This window comes from Gymnoscopelus braueri (assembly GCF_963280865.1).
Source record: "Gymnoscopelus braueri genome assembly, chromosome: 17".
Lineage (NCBI taxonomy): Eukaryota > Metazoa > Chordata > Actinopteri > Myctophiformes > Myctophidae > Gymnoscopelus > Gymnoscopelus braueri.
In genome coordinates, this window is record NC_137617.1 from 33,083,533 (window position 1) to 33,104,568 (window position 21,036).

At 44.1% G+C, this 21,036-nt stretch overlaps 1 protein-coding gene across 1 annotated transcript in view; it reads right to left on the reverse strand.

Moving 5' to 3' along the window:
* LOC308104600 (shisa family member 6) overlaps window positions 1-21,036 on the reverse strand; it is a gene marked incomplete at both ends in the record, with an annotated part of 67,122 nt that overhangs the window by 435 nt on the left and 45,651 nt on the right. Inside the window, 6 exons of the mRNA XM_080455049.1 lie at window positions 1-438; window positions 2,732-2,838; window positions 5,478-5,630; window positions 7,761-7,781; window positions 9,454-9,516; window positions 18,282-18,320. The exon at window positions 1-438 is cut by the window's left edge and continues 435 nt beyond it. Of these exons, the coding sequence (XP_080311175.1) occupies window positions 1-438; window positions 2,732-2,838; window positions 5,478-5,630; window positions 7,761-7,781; window positions 9,454-9,516; window positions 18,282-18,320 (821 nt within the window). The remainder of the gene's footprint in view (window positions 439-2,731; window positions 2,839-5,477; window positions 5,631-7,760; window positions 7,782-9,453; window positions 9,517-18,281; window positions 18,321-21,036) is intronic.

A 21,036-nucleotide genomic window follows, 5' to 3' on the forward strand; every position in this document is an offset into this window, starting at 1 on the left:
CGAGTAGAGGCGGTCTTGGGAGTAGTGGCGCTCCTTGGAGTAGAGGTGCTCCTGCGACTGCAGGCGGTCCTTGGAGTACATGCGGTCCTTGGAGGAGTAGAGCCGCTCCTGGTCCTTGGAGGAGTAGAGCCGCTCCTGCGACGCGAGGCGGTCCTGCGGGAGGAGGCGCTCCTGGGACCGCAGGCGCTCGGCGGAGAGCAGCTGCTCGTCGGAGAGGATCCGGCCGCCGTACGGGGACATGCCGTTGGAGGCGGCCATGCTGTACTGCTCCTGCAGCTGCTGCTGCTTCAGCGGGGACAGGACGCGGTCCTGGGACATGGCCCTCTGGACGCGGCGCGGCCGCTGCCTCTGAGACTGGGAGGACTGGGACTGGGAGGGGGCCTGGGAGCCCAGGGGCTGGCCGGAGGGTTGGATCTGGATCTGCTGCTGTTCCCTGTGCTGTTGAAAGAAGATGAATGAGAAGAGTTTATTTATACCCAGTGGGAGGAAAGAGCTTTGCCACCTACTGCTGCAGATTACATTGAACGAGTACCTTTGGCTCACAGCCAAATTGAAAACGTGGATAAAACACAGCCTGGTCCACCGTCCTTGCTTATGCTTTAGAATGAAGGTTAAAAGATTACATTTTTGCCCCCGAAATGCTGTTGCTCCGCCAGACTGCGCTACAAGTAATGCACTGTAAATATATATAATACAAGCCAGGTAATAAAATAGGTTATAATACAAGTAAGGTAGTAGTAATACAGTAAGTAATAAAGTGTAGGTAAACATAAGTGTGCAAAACCAGCATCAGTATACATAGCATCAGTATACACAGACTGATTGATTGAATTGAATTGAATACTTTTATTAGTCAGAAATGTAAACAGCACGAGGTACAGTCAGACATTAAGGCTAAAAGGATAACACAAAAAAAAGTCCTGGGGATTTGTTTCCATTGTGGTCCTATGTATTCAATTAATCAACATAGCGTAACAAATTAACACAATAATACATTTCATCAACAAATGCAAAACAACCGAGAAAGAACAGAGGAGAAAAAGGAAAAACGGCGGCATTGAATGGCCACCTCCTTTCTATGGGAATATGCATTCACCTCCCCTTGTGGTCTCCTGATAATTGTTTTTTCAGGCCAATTTGGAAATAAACCAGTGAATTTACATATTTTAATGGATGGTGTCAGGGCAGAGTAGTAGAAGGAGAATTTGCCCATGTTTGTTCTAATATTTGGGTAGTACCAGATAGTGGTAGCTCCCTCTAGTATATTGTGGCTGTGGGCATCACTCACTTTGGAGAAGTAGTTAGTCAGGTATGAGGGTATTGAGGGCACTGTCCCTTTTACTATCTTAAATACCAATCCCATTTTTATTTGCTTAACCCTGTCTTCTACTCTGAGCCATCCCAAACTAGCAAAGCGTGTTGGAATTCGGTGGGTCATGGGCTCAAGGTCGAGAAGTAGTCTAATCAGTTTGTTTTGGGAGGTCTGAAGCTTTAGTTTTTAGTGGCATTGAGATGTTGGAGAACCAAGAGGTGCAAGCATAGTCAAAATGGCATAGAATGAAGGCTCCAGCTTGAATCTTGAGAGCACTTTTGTTGACAAAAGAGGAAATTCTGCCCCAAAATCTTTTTCTTTCATTTACTTTCTTACTATCACTTTTCATTAAAAGAAATTCACCCGTCAGTTTGTTGTCAAGAATACAGCCCAAATAGGAACCTCTTCTTTGCTTGAGATTACTATATCGTCATCTCTGACCTTGAAATCATTTGCATTTACATTACTAGGGGAATGTTTGGACCCAAAAAGAATGGATTCTGTTTTACCAAGGTGTAATGACAATTTGTTATCGGAGCCAAGTACGGATTTTGCTGAGTTCAGAACCGAGGGCTTCCTCAACTTGCATTTTGTCCTCGCCCGAGACCAGGAGTGCTGAGTCATCGGCGAACAAGAACAAATTGCAGTTACAGGCTGCTTTCATGTCGTTAATGTTTAGAAGGAACAGTAACGGCCCTAGTATGCGTCCTTGGGGAACCCCACAGCACACTGGGAGGGACGAGGACAGGGTTGACATTGACATCAACCAATTTCATCCAGTTCACATGTGTGTTATCAAAACCAATCGCCTTCAGCTTATTCAGTAGAATTGAATGATTGACAGTGTCAACCGCCTTTTGGAGGTCCAACATGACCATGCCACGGTATTTGCTCGAGTCTACCTCGCGTTCGATGTAGTTGGTCAAATACAGTACGCAGGTGTCAGTGGAGTGTGATGTTCTGAAGCCAGATTGGAATTCAAACAGCAGTTTTCGTTCTTCGAGGTAATTACTGATCTGTTCGGGAATTCATCTTTATATAACCTTTGAGATGGAACAAAGGACGGAAACAGGGCGGTAGTTGCCAGGTTCTAATTTGTTTCCATTTTTATACAGAGGGATTCTTGCCAGCTTGAATTCACATGCGTGTAGTGAATGACCATAGGATATGCAATTTAGAATTCTATATTAACCACCTGCCCTACGTAATCATGCGACAGTGTCATGCAAAAATAGCCGATCTACAAGCTCACATCGCGATGTGATGTGAGCTTGCAATTATAGATTTTTTTTGCAATTTCTTTGAATTGTTTGAAAATGTCTAATTTCGAACACCAGTTTGAAAGCAGTTAAAGAATTAGCATAAAAAAGGAACAGATATAACCTCGTAAAATTTGAACTGAACCCATGGAAGACCCACCTGTTCTTGGCTCATTTTGATGACATGTAACGGAAGGGTGCCTCTCGCCGCCAGGTCTGGCAGGTGACGCTTCCGAGAGTAGTAGTCGTCTACGTCTTTATCCGCTGCTAGAGGACATGACAGAGAAAAGGAGAGGAGGAGGAGTTGAGGTGAGGACCAGGAGGTATGAGCGAGTGAGGGAAGAAGAACATTTGGAGGATCAGGAGAGCATTGCACACAAGATGCATCTACGTTCTGTGAGGAGAATAGGAAAACAGAGAGAGAGAGAGAATAGGTAGCAGTGCGGTCAAACCATATTACATGCCAGGCACATCCCATCCACACAGCCTGTCCTCATCTGGGATCTACCAGACAGCTCTGGCTGCAGGGGTGAACTTTCCAAAGGTCATGGGGAAGTCTGTAAACAAATGGTATTATATCACACACGGCTGCATACACGCACATCATTTGACACACACACACACACACACACACACACACACACACACACACACACACACACACACACACACACACACACACACACACACACACACACACACACACACTACACTACACTCTTTTACATGCTGACGAGCCAATTGTGCCATCACAGGATCACATCGCAGCAAGAATTACAAATGTTCTTAGTGTCCTTTAGTGCTACTGCTTGCTTATTATTACGGTGAACTGAAAACATGCACTTCAGAGTGGATGGTTACCAGCTTCAAGTGTGGAGGCTGTAGCACGTATAGTGTCGAGGTAATGAAAGGTACAGTAAACGGTCGCCCTACCTTCATGCCACAAGAACCATGCATCTTCCATCTGCCATGAATCACAAGGTCTTGCCATTGACAGCACAGCACAGCACAAGGCGTGCACGCAGCGCACACATTCACACACACACACACGCGCGTGCACGTGCACACGCACACGCACGAGCACACTCGCGCGCAACACATCCTGTCAGACATCTTGTCAAATAGGATGACTGACCTGAGCCGGATCATAAATCATTAAAAACTGGAAACGTTTTAAATTCATATGTACAAAGAGGCCATCCCTCTTCTCTTCCTGAGTGCCAGTTTGAACGTTTAACTGCCAGAGTTTAAGTCATTCATCTGGTTCGAATGAATTATGGAGAGCAGCCCTCATCACCTTTTGGAGAACTCAAGAGATTAATCTGTAGAAACAGAGCCTGTCTTTGTCAATAATGGACATGCCAAGGTTACACCCAAGAAAGCTGTCATTCTTTTAGCAAAGCCCCTGGTTTCTTTTCGTGAAATGGATTCATTGTGACAGAAAATGAAATCAAGACACCATTCATTTCCAAAATATTAAATGTAAAATGTGAATAGAAAAATAAATCCCATTAGCATGCAAGCCTTTGCAAGGTCAGTGACCATTATGCATAAATATATCCTGTCGTGAATGAATAAGATGCTTATTGATGCTACTGTATGCTGCAATGCATGCCTTGATTTCAATTCGACTCCAATTTAGATTCTTAAGCATGAGCAGATTCTTCTCTTTCATTATGCCAACAATGAAAACGCTGCTCTATCTTCCCTCAAGCGCAATCCAACATGATCTATCTGTGTGTAAATGCTTGCCAAGCAACAAAAGGAACGCCGCGGAGCCTTTTGGCTATTTGCTGCAACAAATAATTTGCTTTGGAAGCAGAAAGAGGTGGGAAGGATAGGATGACATTGCCTTAGGACACTTTTCCATTCTAACATTGTGGGGAAATTATTCTGCGGGGCATTTTCTCTGACAATTGAGTTCATTTGATTTCCTCTAGACTCATATCATAAATTCTATTATGCTAATTCCCAAGCAAGAGTTTTTTCTTTTTGAGGCACGGGAGCAGCACTGTTCTCCTCTGATACAATTGAGAATCATTAAATAGCCCCTGCGTCCTGCAGAGGCATTTGCCATGTTTTGCTTGAAAGGGTGCGTGGCCGCGAGGCGGGCGAGAGCCGGCACGCGGGGGTGCGGGGGGGGGGGGAGCCCTGACGGGATGAGTTGTAGATCGCCATTCTTCAATTTGGTCGTGAGCCAGCGGTGAAGTAGGCCAGCCATGATGAAATTACACAAGCCTTAAGGAATATTTGCGTTCCACTTAGAGAATATCATGAGATGAGACCTCATTACGCGGCAGAATCTAGCGTGGCACCGCTAAATCAATACCAGACCGGGCCAGGCATGAGGAGCAGCTTAATGCACTTATACGCTCCGGGAGAAATAGTGGCTGTGCCGTAGCGGCGCTGTACCGAAAGGCAGCCGCCGTTAAGGGGGAGACCGTGGAGGCTCGGCATACCAATGACTCATGCTTTCTTTAGACGGCTGCTCTGATGCGATGATACAATGTCGGATCATACTGTGGGCTGAGAAGTGTGTATTCTCCTTAGGCTCTGATAGATTCCTCACCCTTCTTGATCCAACCTGAAGATTCGGCTCAGTCGAAGGAAGCAGACACTTGCTGAGCTCAACTGCAAAAAGTCCCCCCACTCCAAAAAAAGAAAAAAAAGGAGAATATGCGTGTGTGACTTTTTCTACCATGTTTGAAGACTGTGGTTCAGCAGGCATTGCTATTCTTTGCAGCACGAGGACAACGGAGCCCACTGGGCAGCGGCCGGTCGCATTGTGTGCACCGAGAAAAGAGAAGCAGAACTAATGCAGTTTTATTTATATCATGCAGGGCATTGGGACAGGCAGGCGGGGGGGAGCCCAGTCAGCATCAACGCAGGGGACAACTTGGACCTACTGAGTTTCTTCAGGGAGGAGTACCGGCTGAGGTCGGCCTTCACGGCCGCCTCGTAGGAGGGCGGCAGGTGGGACAGGCTCTGGAAGGAGCGCGAGAAAGACAGGTCGTACGGCTCCGTCTGCGAGGTCAGGATGCCGCTCATCCGCGTGTTCTCTGTGAGGACACACACACAGACACAGCAGAGGGAAGACACAGAGAGAGACAGAGAGAGAGAGAAAGAGAGAAGTGGGCAGGCTGACAGGCTCCCCGCTAGAAAATAGAAAATAAAACGGAACAAAACAAAAGACAACCCGAGGTCGGCCCGCAGGCGGTGATTGAGGAGGGCCCCGCGCTCCTGCGTCGGGCGGGGAGGGGGTAGGAGGTGAGACGGAGACGAGTTTAGGTGCGTCAGGCACTCAGTGAGCGTTTTGGAGGTGACTGGACCAGACAGGTGAGGGGGAGGCAGTGTTCCCGAAAATAAATAAATAATGCGAAAAGAAAAGGAAAAAAAACAGACGAGACAGCACATCAAACAACAGATGTCTGCTGAACAGTGACCCCAGCCGTGACAGTGTGTGTGCGTGTGCGTGTGTGTGTGTGTGGGTGTGTGTGTGATGATCGGGGGCCGGTGACAGGACGGGGGTGGCGGGGGGGGGGGGGGGGTTGTGATGGAGGGTGGGTGGCCCTGGGTGCTCATCACTGATGTGATGTGACGCGATGCCAGGGCCTGCTGGACTGTGGCCTCTCTTCTCTTTCTTCCTCTCTCTCTCTCTCTCTCTCTCTCTCTCTCCCTCCCTCTCCCTCTCTCTCTCTCTCTCTCTCTCTCGCTCTTTCACTCCCTATATCTCTCTTTCACGATTCATTCGGCAGCATGTCTCTCCATGGGTCTTTCCATCTTATCTGATGCGGCCATGCTGCTGCTGCCGCCGCCCACTTTCTTTTTTTTTGCTTTTCAAGTCTTGCTTCTCTTTCTCATCTCTCTCTCTCTCTCTCTCTCTCTCTCTCTCTCTCTCTCTCTCTGCCCGTCCCTCTCCCCCGTGGGCTGTGAGCCCGTCATGCGGTGCAGTCAGAGCTTTGGGTGCGGCTCTCTCCGAGAGAGAGAGAGAGAGCCTCCCAACAGACAGATAAGAAATATAGGGGGCCGAGCAAACTGCTGCAGGATGGAGAGAGATGGGACGGAGACAGGGGAAAGACAAGCGAGGGATGGAAGAGGTAATAAAAGGGGTGGGCTAAGGGGAATGAAAGATGGAAAAAACAAAACGTGGGGGGAAAGGAAAGCCGAGTGAAGGAAGGTAGACGGAGGGATGAGAGGGATGAGAGGGCATGGAGGAAGGAGGTGCCGTATGGCAACAGGGGTTCTCCAGAGATGGAGGGATGGGTGGGGGGGGGGGTTTGTAAGGGAGTGGACCGTCTGCCACACTCCATCCACAAAGGGGGGAGATTGATTCAGAATGTGGCATGCTGTTGGCTCTCTCCACGTCAAACACATCTCGATGCTATTTCACAATTCAGACCTGGGCCAAAATACTATGTGCAACTTTTTTTTTTTTTTTTGCACTATAAATAATACAAATAAACCTATAAATCCTGCACAGAGCATGAAATTGGAAGAGTGTCAGTCAGGTATAAATGTGCGTAGTCACAGAAGCTACTTGTTACAGACTTGATCATTGTCTGAAAACTGTCTGGCACTTTACGTTGTTCTGCCTCTCCATGTTTGATTTGAACTCAAATTAAACAGACATTATTGGTTAATTTGTACTCCGCTGTATGACGGGGTCGGTCACCGGAAAAAATAGCCAATCTACAAGCTCACTGAACCTGTAAGTAGTGTTGCCAGGTCTGCTTATTGTAATTTCCCCCCAAGATTGTATTTGAAAATAGCAGATCTACAAGCACACAACGCGTCGCGATGCGACGTGCTGTGAGCTTGTAGATCAGCTATTTTCAAATAACTGATGTATGTTTAAAGTGCTCATGTGGCTCCATAGTCGCTTCTTTTGGGCTTGTTTTCCTAGACCTGGTTGCTTGTTTCTGTCACAGAATCTGGCAACACTGCCTGTGAGCTTGTAGATCTGCTATTTTCGGCGGGCCGACGACACCGCCATGCGATACGACGAAGTCTAGGCTTTACTGTGACGCAATTAAGCCGAGATCAATGATACAAAGCTGTTGCCAAGGCCATTTGACCCAGGTCTGCAGCCACACCCACAAATCAGACGGACAACAGTATGTGCACGTCAATGTGCTCGTGGGTTGATGTTCACACTATAGATGAAACGTGGGTTTATGTTTATGACTTACCACGTCTCAATGACCGGTGAGCTACCAAAACCCAAGTGGAAAACAAAATATTTCAGAATCATGTTGATGGTATGAACAAAAAATAAATAAATAAATACGGTATATAAAGCACACTCAGACGGAGCCTACATCACAACCTTAAAAAAGCCATACGCCTGTAGCTTCTAAATGACTGTGCTGTGTCGTGTGATAATGCGTTTTCTCCCCTTGATGTATGGTGACCCTCCCAACCCTTCTGGGGGGGGGGGGGGGGGTTTGTGGGCAGAAAACTGGCCTTTATCTACACTACAGTCGCAAATACACTGCGCAATTAATTTCCAAGCCTTCCAATGGGCCTATGATCAAAGTCTCTCTGTGTTAGATGTGTTGAAATGGATTTCTCATGTTTCCCCGTATAGATCTCAAAGGCTTTTCCGCACAAGTCGCAATTTGCTATCTTTCCTGTGTGCTAAATGGAACACACAGTCAATTATGTTCATACAAGTAGTAGTAGAGGCATCCTGACTGTTTTGAATTTCCATACAGACCCTGGCTGTCTTCATTCCTCAAAGCTCAAAGCTAGCAACAATTTTATTTTTTTCCCCTTTTTTTCGGTGAGCAAAACAGAATATAAATCAAAAGACAAGCGGAGCACAGTGGTCAAAGCTAAACAAACAGAGAAGGAAAAAAGATACTGTAAACACTCGTTACTTTCCTTTTCTCTCGCCTTCTCTATTATTTTTATCCTGCCTGTGCTTCCACGATTCATCACATTTATCAGTTTATAACCCCGGTTGAGGCATTTGCTTTTAGGGAAAAACGGGGTTGAGAAAAAAGCTGAATGATATTGGTAATAAAGAACAATTCTCGATATGGGTCTTCACCCGGGGAACATGAGGTTATGTAACAACATCGGATCTCTGGTTAACCACTTACTGTAAGCCCAACATTATATACTTAATTGCATGATGGATGGTGAAACTAGCCAATCTACAAGCTCGCAACACATCGCACCACGTCGTCTAAATTCAACAAATGGGCTAAAACTGGGTGGAAACAAATCTGAAACAGAAATAATAACGGCATCGCAGAACCAATCCACAGACTGTATAGGATGGTGTAAGGATTGGTTTTAAAAAGCAGAGCGTGTAGGTTTGTTAGCACCGGTTTTCTCCACCATTCTACTGTACACCATGCACCACAACGCATTGTGAGCCTGTAGATCTGTTATGTTCTCTATATCTTTGAACGTCGTGCGTGCAGTCATGTCAGGGCGCGCATGCTCTGTTGACAAGAGGACGGGATGTCCTTAACAGAACATTAAGTTGATCCTCAGGCAATGATGCGTTCCTGTTTTGAAGGTGATGGACAGTGACTGTAGCCAGATCCCCCATTCACTCGCTCAAAAGAAAAATGTTCATGACTATGGGATGTGACACCTCTATGATTCAATCTTCAACAAAAGCCTTGGTTTTTCAATAACAGAAAGGATTTGCAGTGGGGCGGACTTGAGAGAAGGTTCATGTCACTGAGTGTTTCACACTTCCATCTCGCACTGGATATCAGAAGTGAACGCCACCGGGGTTTGAACGAAAGCCTCGTCTCACAATAATAGAAACAGAATGGAAGCAGAGGATTCTGTTTGACTATATTCCCCCTCAACCTTTATTGCGTCTTTCCTCAAACGCCATGTCAGTTTGTGAGCATATCTTACCATTCTTAGGTGTGCGTGTGGGACTACCTAGGGCCATATGGTTATAGTTGTGCTGATGGGTACCTGAAATGACAAGAGCAATGACAGATCTAATCATATCTGTATCGGATCAAATACAGATGGTTAGTAGATGCTGTTTGGCAATGAAGGTGACAATTAAAGAGGTAATTCACCCCAAGAACATCACTTTACTTGACATGCCCTATTCTGGGCATGTCATAGTTGGCGATCATTGGGTGAAAATAGGCGGAAATAGAATTAAAAATTCTAAAAGCCTACAATGCGTCACAACGCAACACAATGAATTGTGAGCTTGTAGATTGGCTATTTTCAGTGAAGAGATTAATATGTATAGGGGGAAAAGGAAGGGATGAAGTGTAGACCCTTGGGGGACCCCGGTCAACAAAGTGCATAGGGTTTAAATGGTTAAACTAAGAAAACATGACTTAACATGTCTAAATTATATTATACAAAATGTGGTTTGTTTCGCTTCAATTCAAAATCAATTGCATTGAAAGGTCAAGATTCCACTATACACAATTTGTGTGGTGATGTGGGTGAAATATCCCTTTAATTTCTTCAAACAAAGTAAAAGTACATGGACTTAAGTACAGAGATGAGGAAGACAGACGTATGAGGGAACAGGGTGGAGTGCACGCTAAGCTCACTGTTACTCTGCAATACATATTTACATCAAACACAAGCCACAACGTCAGACAGAGCGCAGTAGCATTATCGAGAAAAGAGCTGGCCTGGTATGCACACAGTACACAGAAAATCAGAGTGTAAAAATGTACCAAAATGGGCCCATTTGGGTGTACCAAAATGGGTCAAATGTATAATTAATGGATGCCCTCATATTCTTTAGAAGGAAAAAAAATGCATTATTAAAATAGATTAAATCAATGTATAGGTATAGCTGTACATCATCATCAGTCACAAAAAAAAAACACTTCCGACTAAAATATGACAGGATTTAATACCACAATAATTAAATGAGTCCCTCCCCCACAGACGCCATGCACAGCCTAATGATATATCTGTGCCATACTGCGGGACTGTTTGGGGATGACAGAGAATGAGAGGGGATCTGTGGTTCGGTGGTATAGTGCTTGGCTGGGCACTGCAGTCAGTGTGGAGGTGCTTTAGTTGAAAGATGGGCCCTTTACTGAGCCTATTGTAGTGGGAAAGGTGATGAATGACAGCTATTCTCAGCAGTGTGTGCCTGCGCACGCGCACGTGTGTCTATGTGCGCACGCGTGTGTGTGTGTGTCTGTGTGTGTGTGTGTGTGTGTATTTCTGTCCGCGAGGAGGCAGCGATAGATGAAGGCCCCGCGCCGTAGAGTGTTGCTGCTGAGACGCGTTCATTTGCTGTCTGCTGTTGTGCCTGTTTAAAAATGCATTAGAGCCAACTGGTGGAACATCCATTTACATCTGTCACAGAGCTGAAAGAGGAGAGAGAGAGAGGCCCGGCGCACTCAACATCATGGGTTTCAATATTTGCTCGAGTTATAGAGATAGATGGGATAAGTCTTCTGCGTGTTCCTTCAGTGGGTTTTCTCGATTTTCTCCCCCTTGTTTTAAATTAAAGCTTTAACAGTCTAAACGTTCAGTGACCATTACGTGAGAGAGAACGTTTTTTCACATTCACAAATTCACAAATGGGTTGAGCGTGCGGAATATATGAATGGGAATGACGTTCTTGAAAGTTAGCAGTGCTTAATGGTAGTACTCAGCTAAGTAAGCTACTGTATAAGGGCTTTGGATAAAGGCGCTATATAAATGCACCATTTAATAATACATCCTAATTTATTTATTGATTTATATTTTATACTGTTAATCTCAATCTTCAAACTAAACTGCAACTAAAGGTATCAAATAAATGTAGTGGAGTAAAGTCTTACATTTGCCACTAGAATGTAGTGGAGTAAGTATAAAGTATAGCAGAAAATGGAGAGTATATTAAATGGAGTAAAGTACAAGTGCCGGTACCTAAAAATTGGACTTCAGTCTTGATTAAAGGTACTTACTTTCCACCACCACTGGCAGAGCTCTAGCAAGCGGAGCATGTAGATGAGGGTGCGTGTTCCCTCATGCACAGGCACCAAAAAAAGACCCCACAAGCAAACACTTCAGACGTGCAGTTCTCAGTTTCAAAATGTGAAAGCCTTGCTCGCAAATGCTAAACTCCCCCATTACAACAACACCACCGTAACTGGAAAAAATATTCTTTCCTGAAGTTCCACCTCCCGACCCCAATGTGAGAGAGCGGCAGAACTACCCACTGAACGAACATAGAGAAAGTACAGAGTCAGACACTGTGAGCATAGCTCTCGCTCTTGCTCCCTAATTAAGAGCCCGGACAGCTCAAGTTCAACGATCCCACCGCAATCTGGGGACCAATTAACTGTGTTTGAGAACGAGGTTCCAGCACGAGTCCCACCAGCCGCCACCGGCAGCCCAAAACCCCCCATTCATATAGCACCAAGCCTGGTTATCAGCGTGGAACACCCCAGTGTTCAGTCATCCTCACCGGGCTGACACTGCAAAATGGCCCCCGCCACACCAGATAACCGTTTGTCAGTGATGGGGAGGGCAGGGTAAAGTGAAGGGCAAGGCCCAGTGGACGTGCTGCCATTCATTAGTTATTGCTTTCAACCAGCAGCTAAAAAGTGACAGGCTTGAGTATAGGCAATGCCACCGTACAGTACAGTAGATGCAGTTAAACGTCGTACGGCGCGTTGATTATTTCTGATTGGCATGCTCTCCAGATTGCTGGGTTAACCCATTAAGACCGGGAACGCATCTGTGTCATTTTTTGATTTATTTGGCTATTCAGAAAATAGCAGATATACAAGCTCATATGCAAAACTTTGAATATATACTTTTTAAAGCGAACATTTGTAACACAAATCTTTACCTCTTGGGGGTCCCTGGAACAAAATACTTTACAAATGTTCGCTTTAAAAAATATGTATTCAAAGATTTGCACACATTTTCACGATTTTTCAAAAATAGCAGATCTACAAGTTCATGCCACGCTATGAGCTTGTCTGCTATTTTTGAATAGCCAAAGAAATCTTAAAATGTTCCCGGTCTTAATGGATTAAACAGGGTCCCTATCTAAATTGCTAAATTGGTGTTTTTTTCTGCCAGTATGTTGATGACGCAGCTGTGCATTTGCCAGTTGGTGCCAGTTAGCCTCTCTGACTAAATCATCCATATAAACATGATAACGGTGCACAGTAAACTCCTCAGCTTTAATTTAACTCTGAGGTCATAAAAAGGGACCCATGTGGGTAAATCTTAGTCCGTTTTTGTGTTGTTGTTCTTTGTTAAACTAACGCTGAGGATTTTACTGTGTGGGCTGGGAACGCCTGCGTTCAGACACTTTTCTGGAAACACACTGTCTCCTCTCCCCCGCGTCGAGATCACATTAATTCTCACTTTCCTTGCAATTGATCTCCAGAGAATTCCTCCTCGGTGAGTTCGCATAATCGCGTCCAGATGGCGAGTGACTCAGTATTCTGACATTTTGGTGTGGCATTTTGTTTCACATCACACGCTGAAACATCACATCCACATCCACAGGGGAGGAGGTGTACAGAGGAGGCACGCTGACTCAAACGCCGAGCACCTTGACCAAAGAGTCAAGGTCAAGTTGTAGCTAGAAGCATCAACAGTTTCATACTCATGGGTTTTGCTGTCTCAGTGGCCTGTAAGGAAGTGCCGCTCTCAGACATAAATACTCTCCTCAAAACGAAACAAGTACAGCTGATGCTTTGTTGTCTTTCACATTTATACCGTAGCATGAACACCGAAGCCATTCCGTGTTTGTTTTCAAATGTTTTGCTTATGTAAGTGATTGTCGGAATGGAGGTGTTAATTAGATGTACAGTAGGTGGCTTACGTGTTCACAGGTGTCAAGAATGTTATTTATTTGTTATTTTGTGTCCTCTTGTTATCCTTGTTACTTTCAAGGATGCACTTGTTTTCTTAATTAGTCAACCACTTACTTGTTGACCTTGTACTTTGTAAGTCACTCTGGATAAGTGTCTCTCCTAAGTGGTAAATTGTAAATTGAACTATAGTACTGAAGGACAAACAATTAAATAAGTGCAATTGTTCTTTAGTGCTGTGGTAAAAATAACAAATATATGTTTCTCTTTATATTTTCAGTGGCTCTAGTTTTAATTTTGAATAATATAACGTGGTATCATTCATGGCATAGGTTGACAGTAGGGTAGAGAGGATGATGGCTGCCAAGAAGCCTTACACAATAGACAAACTTCAAAACATAGTAAAACGGGCGAAATCTGACAACAAATGCAAAAGGCTTTGGAAATAATTTTGAACGGGAGAGATAAGTGAAAATAAAATAAAGAAAGAGCGGTAGAAATGGAAATTAACCACTTTAAACCTGGCATTGGACAAAATGTAAAGAAATAAAAAACAAAATATCAAAACAAAAAACAAAATATTTCTTTTGTCGTACGACAAAGTATAGTAGCTTAAGTGGTGAAACAGTTAGAGCCTCTAGACCTTATGTAATTTGGACCTGAGTTGGCTCTGTAATTGGATCCGTCAACACCACCGCGTTGTGAGCTTGTAGATCGCCTATATTTTTGGCTAATGTTCCCCCCCAGAATATGGACCCTGGGATATAAGTGGTTAAGCAAAGAAATGGACATGCTGTACAGTAGCGAGACAGAGACAGAGCACAGTTGGGGAAGAGGATGAACAAGGAGGGTTGTGCATGGAGGGGGTCGGGGATTGAGGGGGCGGGGTGGTGGAGAAGAGGAGAGGAGAGGAGAGGAGAGAGCAACATGGGCCAGTGATCACACGACAGCACTGGAGATCTATTCCAGAGTCTGCTCTCTGATCTCTGCCCCTCCACTCTCCCACTCACATCCCGCTCCAAATACCAGCAGTCCTGCCACCCCATTACCCCGCCATGTGGAGCTACTGTGTCTGTCTGTCTGTCTGTCTGTCTGTCTGTCTGTCTGTCTGTCTGTCTGTCTGTCTAACAGCATGTGCAAAAGAGAGAAACACAGAATGCAACTGAATGTGAGTGCAAATGTTTGGCTGTGTGTGTGTGGGGGGGGGGGGGGGCTGTATTAGTGCATACTGTACAACAGCATGTGTAAAAAAAGAGATACACAAAAAGCAATAGAAATTTGAGTGTGCATGTTTGACTGTGTTTGCACGCACGCATGCGTGTGTGCGTGCGTCATGTGTGTGTATTTGTGCATACAACAGCGTGTGCAAAAAAACGTGTGAGGCCATTATGAATGCCGATGTGATATCAAAACTACGGGGTCTCTATTCCACCGGATCTGTTGATAGCCCATTGCTGCCAAACACGCCTCTCCTGCCCTTCTCTGCGCCCTCCACTCACAGGCAGACGAGGCGCAGGGCAGAGAGCCACTGTGGGCCTGGCATTTAACAACTGACAAAGAGTGTTAACATTTAATCGCTAAATGTTAACTGCCATAATAGCCCTACTTCACTCAGGAGGGGACAAAGCTTTTGGGCCCCATGGAAAGAGCCTTCAACCTCCACTCACATGATCCCACCGGTTGAGGAGAAAGCTTAAATCTGACCCAGTTGTGGGCGCTGGTGATAATGATAATACGTTACATTAATAGCACTGTACCAGCTCATCTAATTTTAGCTTCTACTGTTCATTCATAACGGGGTGTGCCACACGAGTCAATTAGAGTTTAAATCCCATATGAGGCGCGTAGTGAAATTAAAATAGGCTTGATGACACTGTGTTTTGATTCAATAAAAAAAAATACAGAAAAGAAAAGGTGTGTATGTGTGAAGACAAACTAATTTTGATGAATGAATCGGATCATATCGCTGCGTGACAAAGTCGGCAGATCGAATCGAAGATGCGACTTTGATTTTCAGTTTTCTCTGTGTCAAGGAATATGTTTTTGAATTTCTTTCAACCTGGTGTTTCGTCATTATTAAAGGAAAAATAGTTCACAAAAAATGCAACAATTCAAAAGCATTTTCAAAACCAAAAGAAAAGACTGCAAAAATTGCAAATAAGCTCACAACATATCACGAAGCGACACTTTGTCAGCTGGTAGATCTGCTATTTTCGCTATTCGCTATCGGTTATTGTCTACAAAGCACCTGCATGAATGAGAACTTGAAGTGAAATAAGAACAGAATAAAACAGGAATTTCTCTTTTACACTTGTGAACCTACACTTGACTAAAATGAACTGAACTCGTTCTGGGTCTAGAATGCTTGTGAGCGTTCCTCTCTTCACCTCATAACTGACAATCACGGCAGAGGCAGCAAAGGGCAACTCCTTCACTCCATGTGTCAATGCGAGTGGTAAAATGGCCCTCCCCATAAATGTCAATCCACCTTGACAAATGTGGCGTGATAGTCTCGGCGGGGGGGTCGAGGAAGGGCAGAGGGGGTCGAGGTGGATCTCATATTCAGTTCATTTTGCACCGTGATGGACAGTGAACCCCGTGGCAGAATACAGTGACCCTGCTGTGTTAACCCATTAAGACCGGGAACGCATCGGTGTCATTTTTTGATTTGAGCTAAAAATATATTATTTTACACTTTGGGCTATTCAAAAATAGCAGATCTACAAGCTCATAGCGCGGCACCGAGTGCCGCGCTACGAGCTTGTAGATCTGCTATTTTTGAAAAAACGTGAAAATGTGTGCAAATCTTTGAATATATATTATTTTAAAGCGAACATTTTTTTAACTCAAATCTTTGCTTCTGGGGGTCCCTGGAACAAAATGTTTTGAGATGGGGGTCCGCGGCCAAATTCATATCGTTTTGAGGGTCCTTGCCATGAAAAAGTTTGAGCACCACTGACATAGAAACGTACGTTTTTCGGAATACTGTTGGGATTTAGAAGACATTTGTAGATTCGGCTTCAGGTCTTAATGGGTTAAAAGGCAATAAGAGGTCCACTTTATTGAAGACGTATTCTGTGGTTTTCTTAGAGAGGGGAGTGAGTCACCCACAGCTCTGTGGGGTGACTCACTGGGCTTAAAGGTAATAACGTTCCCCTGAAGATCAAAACAGTCGGAGCAATATATATAAAAAATGATATTTTCATCTAAATTCACATTGAGGGGATGATGATAAAACAAAAGCCACTTCGTTCTCACAACAGCTGATCGACATACCAACCGACTCCTTTGTTGGCTGTTGTCGATAAAGTAGACTTGTCCTTTAGAGAGGAGGCGGGGAAGGAGGAGGGGGTTGGGGGTCGTCATATCGTAGGCAAGGATAAGCACAGATTTATCTGATGTCTCCTTTAAGTAAAAAGAAGTAACATCATTAAAAACTGCCTTTATCCCTACCTCTATAGACCATATCCTCCACATCGAGATGGACCAGAGCGTCCAGGAGTAACACCACTGACACACCACACACAGGTTAGAAACATCACGTAACGTTACAGGCAAAAAGCATCATAGTTGGTTAGATTCAATGACACTGTACATTGATACCACACGATGAAGCCAGCAGAGAATTTTGGACAACATATTTCTGAGTAGAGGGTACAATTGAAAATACAGGTAGTGAAATGGAACTCTTTTTTTTTTGCATGTGGGGTGAAAAATGAATAGAGGTGGGTCAGCTGCAACAAACATGATTATTTGGCCTAGTTTGGCGTGTAGGTTTTCACTCAGTCTCACAGGCCCAAAGCAATTAAAGGTGGGTTAAAGGGGGTCTAAGTGATGTGTTTTTGTTGGAAATAAAAACATGTTAAAATGGTCTATATTCCCATAGAAATCATTGCCATAGCGTGTTCAGTAACAGGATCTCCCCATCTCTCCAGCTCTTTAGTAAACAGACAATAAATATTCCGGTTGGAACACCACATTTTATCCAACAAGAGAACCCCACAAAGATCATTTATCAGCCTCAATTTTACAACGTTCCAGTTCCAATTTTGTATGCTAATATTTGTGTTTCATCACTTCAAGTTTTTATGTTTATCCTGTATCCTGTAGGAGTTCTCTCTCCTGATTGGTGGAAATTGGTACCCCGGCCTGAAAATGTATTTTCTGTTTACTAAAAGAGCTGGAGATATGAGACTCCTGTTACTGAATAGTCACTCTATAGTAATGATTGCTCTCAGAATATAGGTATTTACACTTATTCTAACAAAGAAATATATCACACAACACAAAGAGATTTGTGTTGTGTATGTGCTATGACTGAAATCACCTCTTTGCTATAGTTTCCTTGCAGGTGACCCCCAACAACAAAACAACATCACATCACTGACTTAAATGAATTCAATGAACACAGGCAGACCGCACAATACTATACTACTAATCACACAGATGGGAAGGTCAACCGTCGAGGGCAAGATACAGATGTTAGAATTGGCAGATACAAGCGAATGGAGGTAAAGGCACCACAATGACAAACACTCCAGGTGTAAGCTGCCCCTAAACGTACATGTCAAATCAGATCTTACACCAAATCAAATCAGCACCATTATTATATGTTAATTAGGTTAACCACTTAAACCCTATATAGTATGTTGCTGACAGGGGTCCCCCAGGTGTCTGTATTTGGCCCCTCCTATTTTCTGTCCATTCCAAATCTTTTTGTCGAAAACACCCAATCTACAAGCTCACAATGTGTTGAGTTGCAAACGCGTTGTGAGCTTGTAGATTGGCTATTTTTAAGCGAATGCTTGTCTATTATGACAAGCCCAGAATAGAGATGATAGGGTTCATGTGGTTAACACGAGATCTGATCCTACATCTGCATCATAAGAGGCAACTTTGACCCTCTCCACAAAGAACAGCCATTCCTACCATGGTGACTCAAGGAGCGGGCGGGCCAGTGTTTTTCCCCTAGAAAACAGAACCAGGCACATTGAGTGGTAGAGTATAAAAATGAGCATTTGAAGGTTGAGTTTCTTTTTCAGCCAGAAACGTCACACTGCACAGCCATGACAGTCACAATGAACCAGGGATGCGTGTCTGCATTTCAATTTACAACAGTCACAAGATGAATGGATAATGTCTCTGAAAATGGGCATTGGCGGTAGTCCAACGCTAGACAATTAAACAGTAGAATAGGTTCATTTTTATGAACAACAGAATTTGTCTTTGACACAATTGCCCATATATGACACCATAAACTGAGGACATAGTGTTTGAGAGAGAGAGACTGTGGAGAATGAGTACACTATTAGTGCTGGAGTATTGATTGTGTTACCTTTTATTACCTCATAAGCTATTAGCTGACAGGACCTGATACTATAAGATATTTCTCTCTCTTTCTATTAATCTATCGCCTCTCTCTCTCTCTCTCTCTCTCTCTCTCTCTCTCTCTCTCTCTCTCTCTCTCTCTCTCTCTCTCTCTCTCGTCTACACGTACACACAAAGTGGCACAAAATGGCAACAGGGCTCGCAAAGGTGGGGAGGACTTTGAACGGCCAGTTGAAAGAAAGAATCGGGGGGTAGAGGGGGGGGGGTTATGGCGGCAGAGGAAGATGAAAACGAGGAAGAGGGGGAGGTGTATAGAAGCCGCCGTTGTTCCCCACGCACCCTGATACCAGAGGGCTCCAGCCATGCGGCACTTTGATCCATCACTATTGATTTGCCATCAGATCCTCATTGCTTGCTGCCTCCCACACAGCCAACAGACAGATGCAGGGATGCCTTCCCAGGCTCTCTGGGTTCAGATGCATCCACGAACAGCATGAATGATTTCGACACCAGCTTTGACCTTACTCCCACTGGCCAAATAACCACACACATAGTTTGGGGTGTGCGTTAGCAAAGATAAGGGATGGGGAGTGTTGCAGTTTCTCACAACTCAAAAACACAACGTGGCGGCTATGGGGAGTATGAATTGCAGATGTATCCGGATATGTGTGCTCATGCAGACACAGTATATGCGTATTGATAACAGTGGGAGTTTATGCTAAATCCCCAGTGCGAGAAACCTGAGTAAACGGCACATCTCGATGCCAGGGTTTGTACACACACACACACGCGTATAGCATCAGCTGCAGTAAGAACGGATAGCTTTGCAGTGCGCTGTTCTATCTGCAGTACATTCTGTTCCTTGCTTGCTCTGCAGTGCATTAAGTAAATCCTCCAGCCCTCTCGACTGCGGTTGAGTGGCTGGTGGTCATGAACCTTCAGGTAATAAGTGCAGTTTGGTCCCACTCTTATCGATTTAGGAAAAATGCATTCGCGTCAATACATTTTTTACTATTATAATTTGAACTTGGGGGATACGGCCACTTGTAGATGAACCTCTGCTCAGATAACACATAGAAAAGCACTGATTAGCTCCTATCTATTTCAAAGGTTTGCCCGGGAATTCCACTGCTTGTTCATATCGCAGGAGTCACCCGGGGACCGGGGACTTAATATGTAATTGTACAGTGCCATGCCAAGCCGGGATACATTATGGCAAAGCGTTAAGGATGCTAGAGATTCCTCCAGTACATGACCTTCTCTGCATTCCAATCAATAACTAATCAATGGCTTAATAGATCCATCTGACAAGTACAGAAAGGTTGACTTACTGAGGGTTTGACGGAACGTTTTCTCCAGAGGTGGTATAAATGCCTTCAATTCCCCCCCATCTTTTTGTTTAGTTCATATCTAATGGCATGCACTTGTTGTATCGTTTTCGAGTAGGGAACTTCCGAACTACACTTCTACACACTGCTGTAATCATCTCTGTTTCTGTAGCTGCAGTTATAGCATGCATATCCAGTGGTGGAAAAAGTACTCAAATTCTTTACTTAAGTAAAAGTACCAATACTGCAATATAAAAATACTCTGTTACAAGTAAAAGTCCAGAATTAAAAATTTACTTTAGTAAAAGTACAAAAGTATTGGCATCAAAATGTACTTAAAGTACCAAAAGTAAAAGTACTAAATATTTGAAAATAGCCGATCTACAAGCTCACAACGCGTCGCGATGCGACGCGTTGTGAGCTTGTAGATCGGCTATTTTCAAATAGCCTAGGTTTAAAATAGGTTTAAAGTGGTTAATGTATGTTTCATTATATCATAATTTATATCTGAAAAGTAACTAGTAACTAAAGTTTTCAAGTAAATGTAGTGGAGTAAAAGTACAATATTTGCCTCTGAGATGTAGTGGAGTAGAAGTAAAAGTATTGGAAATTGGAAATACTCAAGTAAAGTACAAATACCTCAGAATTGTACTTAAGTACAGTACTTAAGTAAATGTACTTAGTTACTTTCCACCACTGTGCATATCCCTGTCTCTGCTGTGCTCTGCCAGGAATAATGCATACGTTTTATCTTATTGTTGTCAACTGTGATGTTGTTATGAGCCGTAAAGCCTTTATCTAAAAGTGAGATATTCACACTCATTAACATGTCAGCTGTCACATTTCGGGTCAGAATTCTCATCGCAGCGTGTCAGAATGGAACTATGAAGAAAGACGCACAGTCAAACATCAGTTCCATGTCTGTCGGCATTGTGTTTATCACGCATTATCACACTACGCGGCTGTTGCCGGCAGGAAAGATGAAAGTTGAGAGAGCACTGCAGTAAGGTTCAGACTTTCACTTCAGC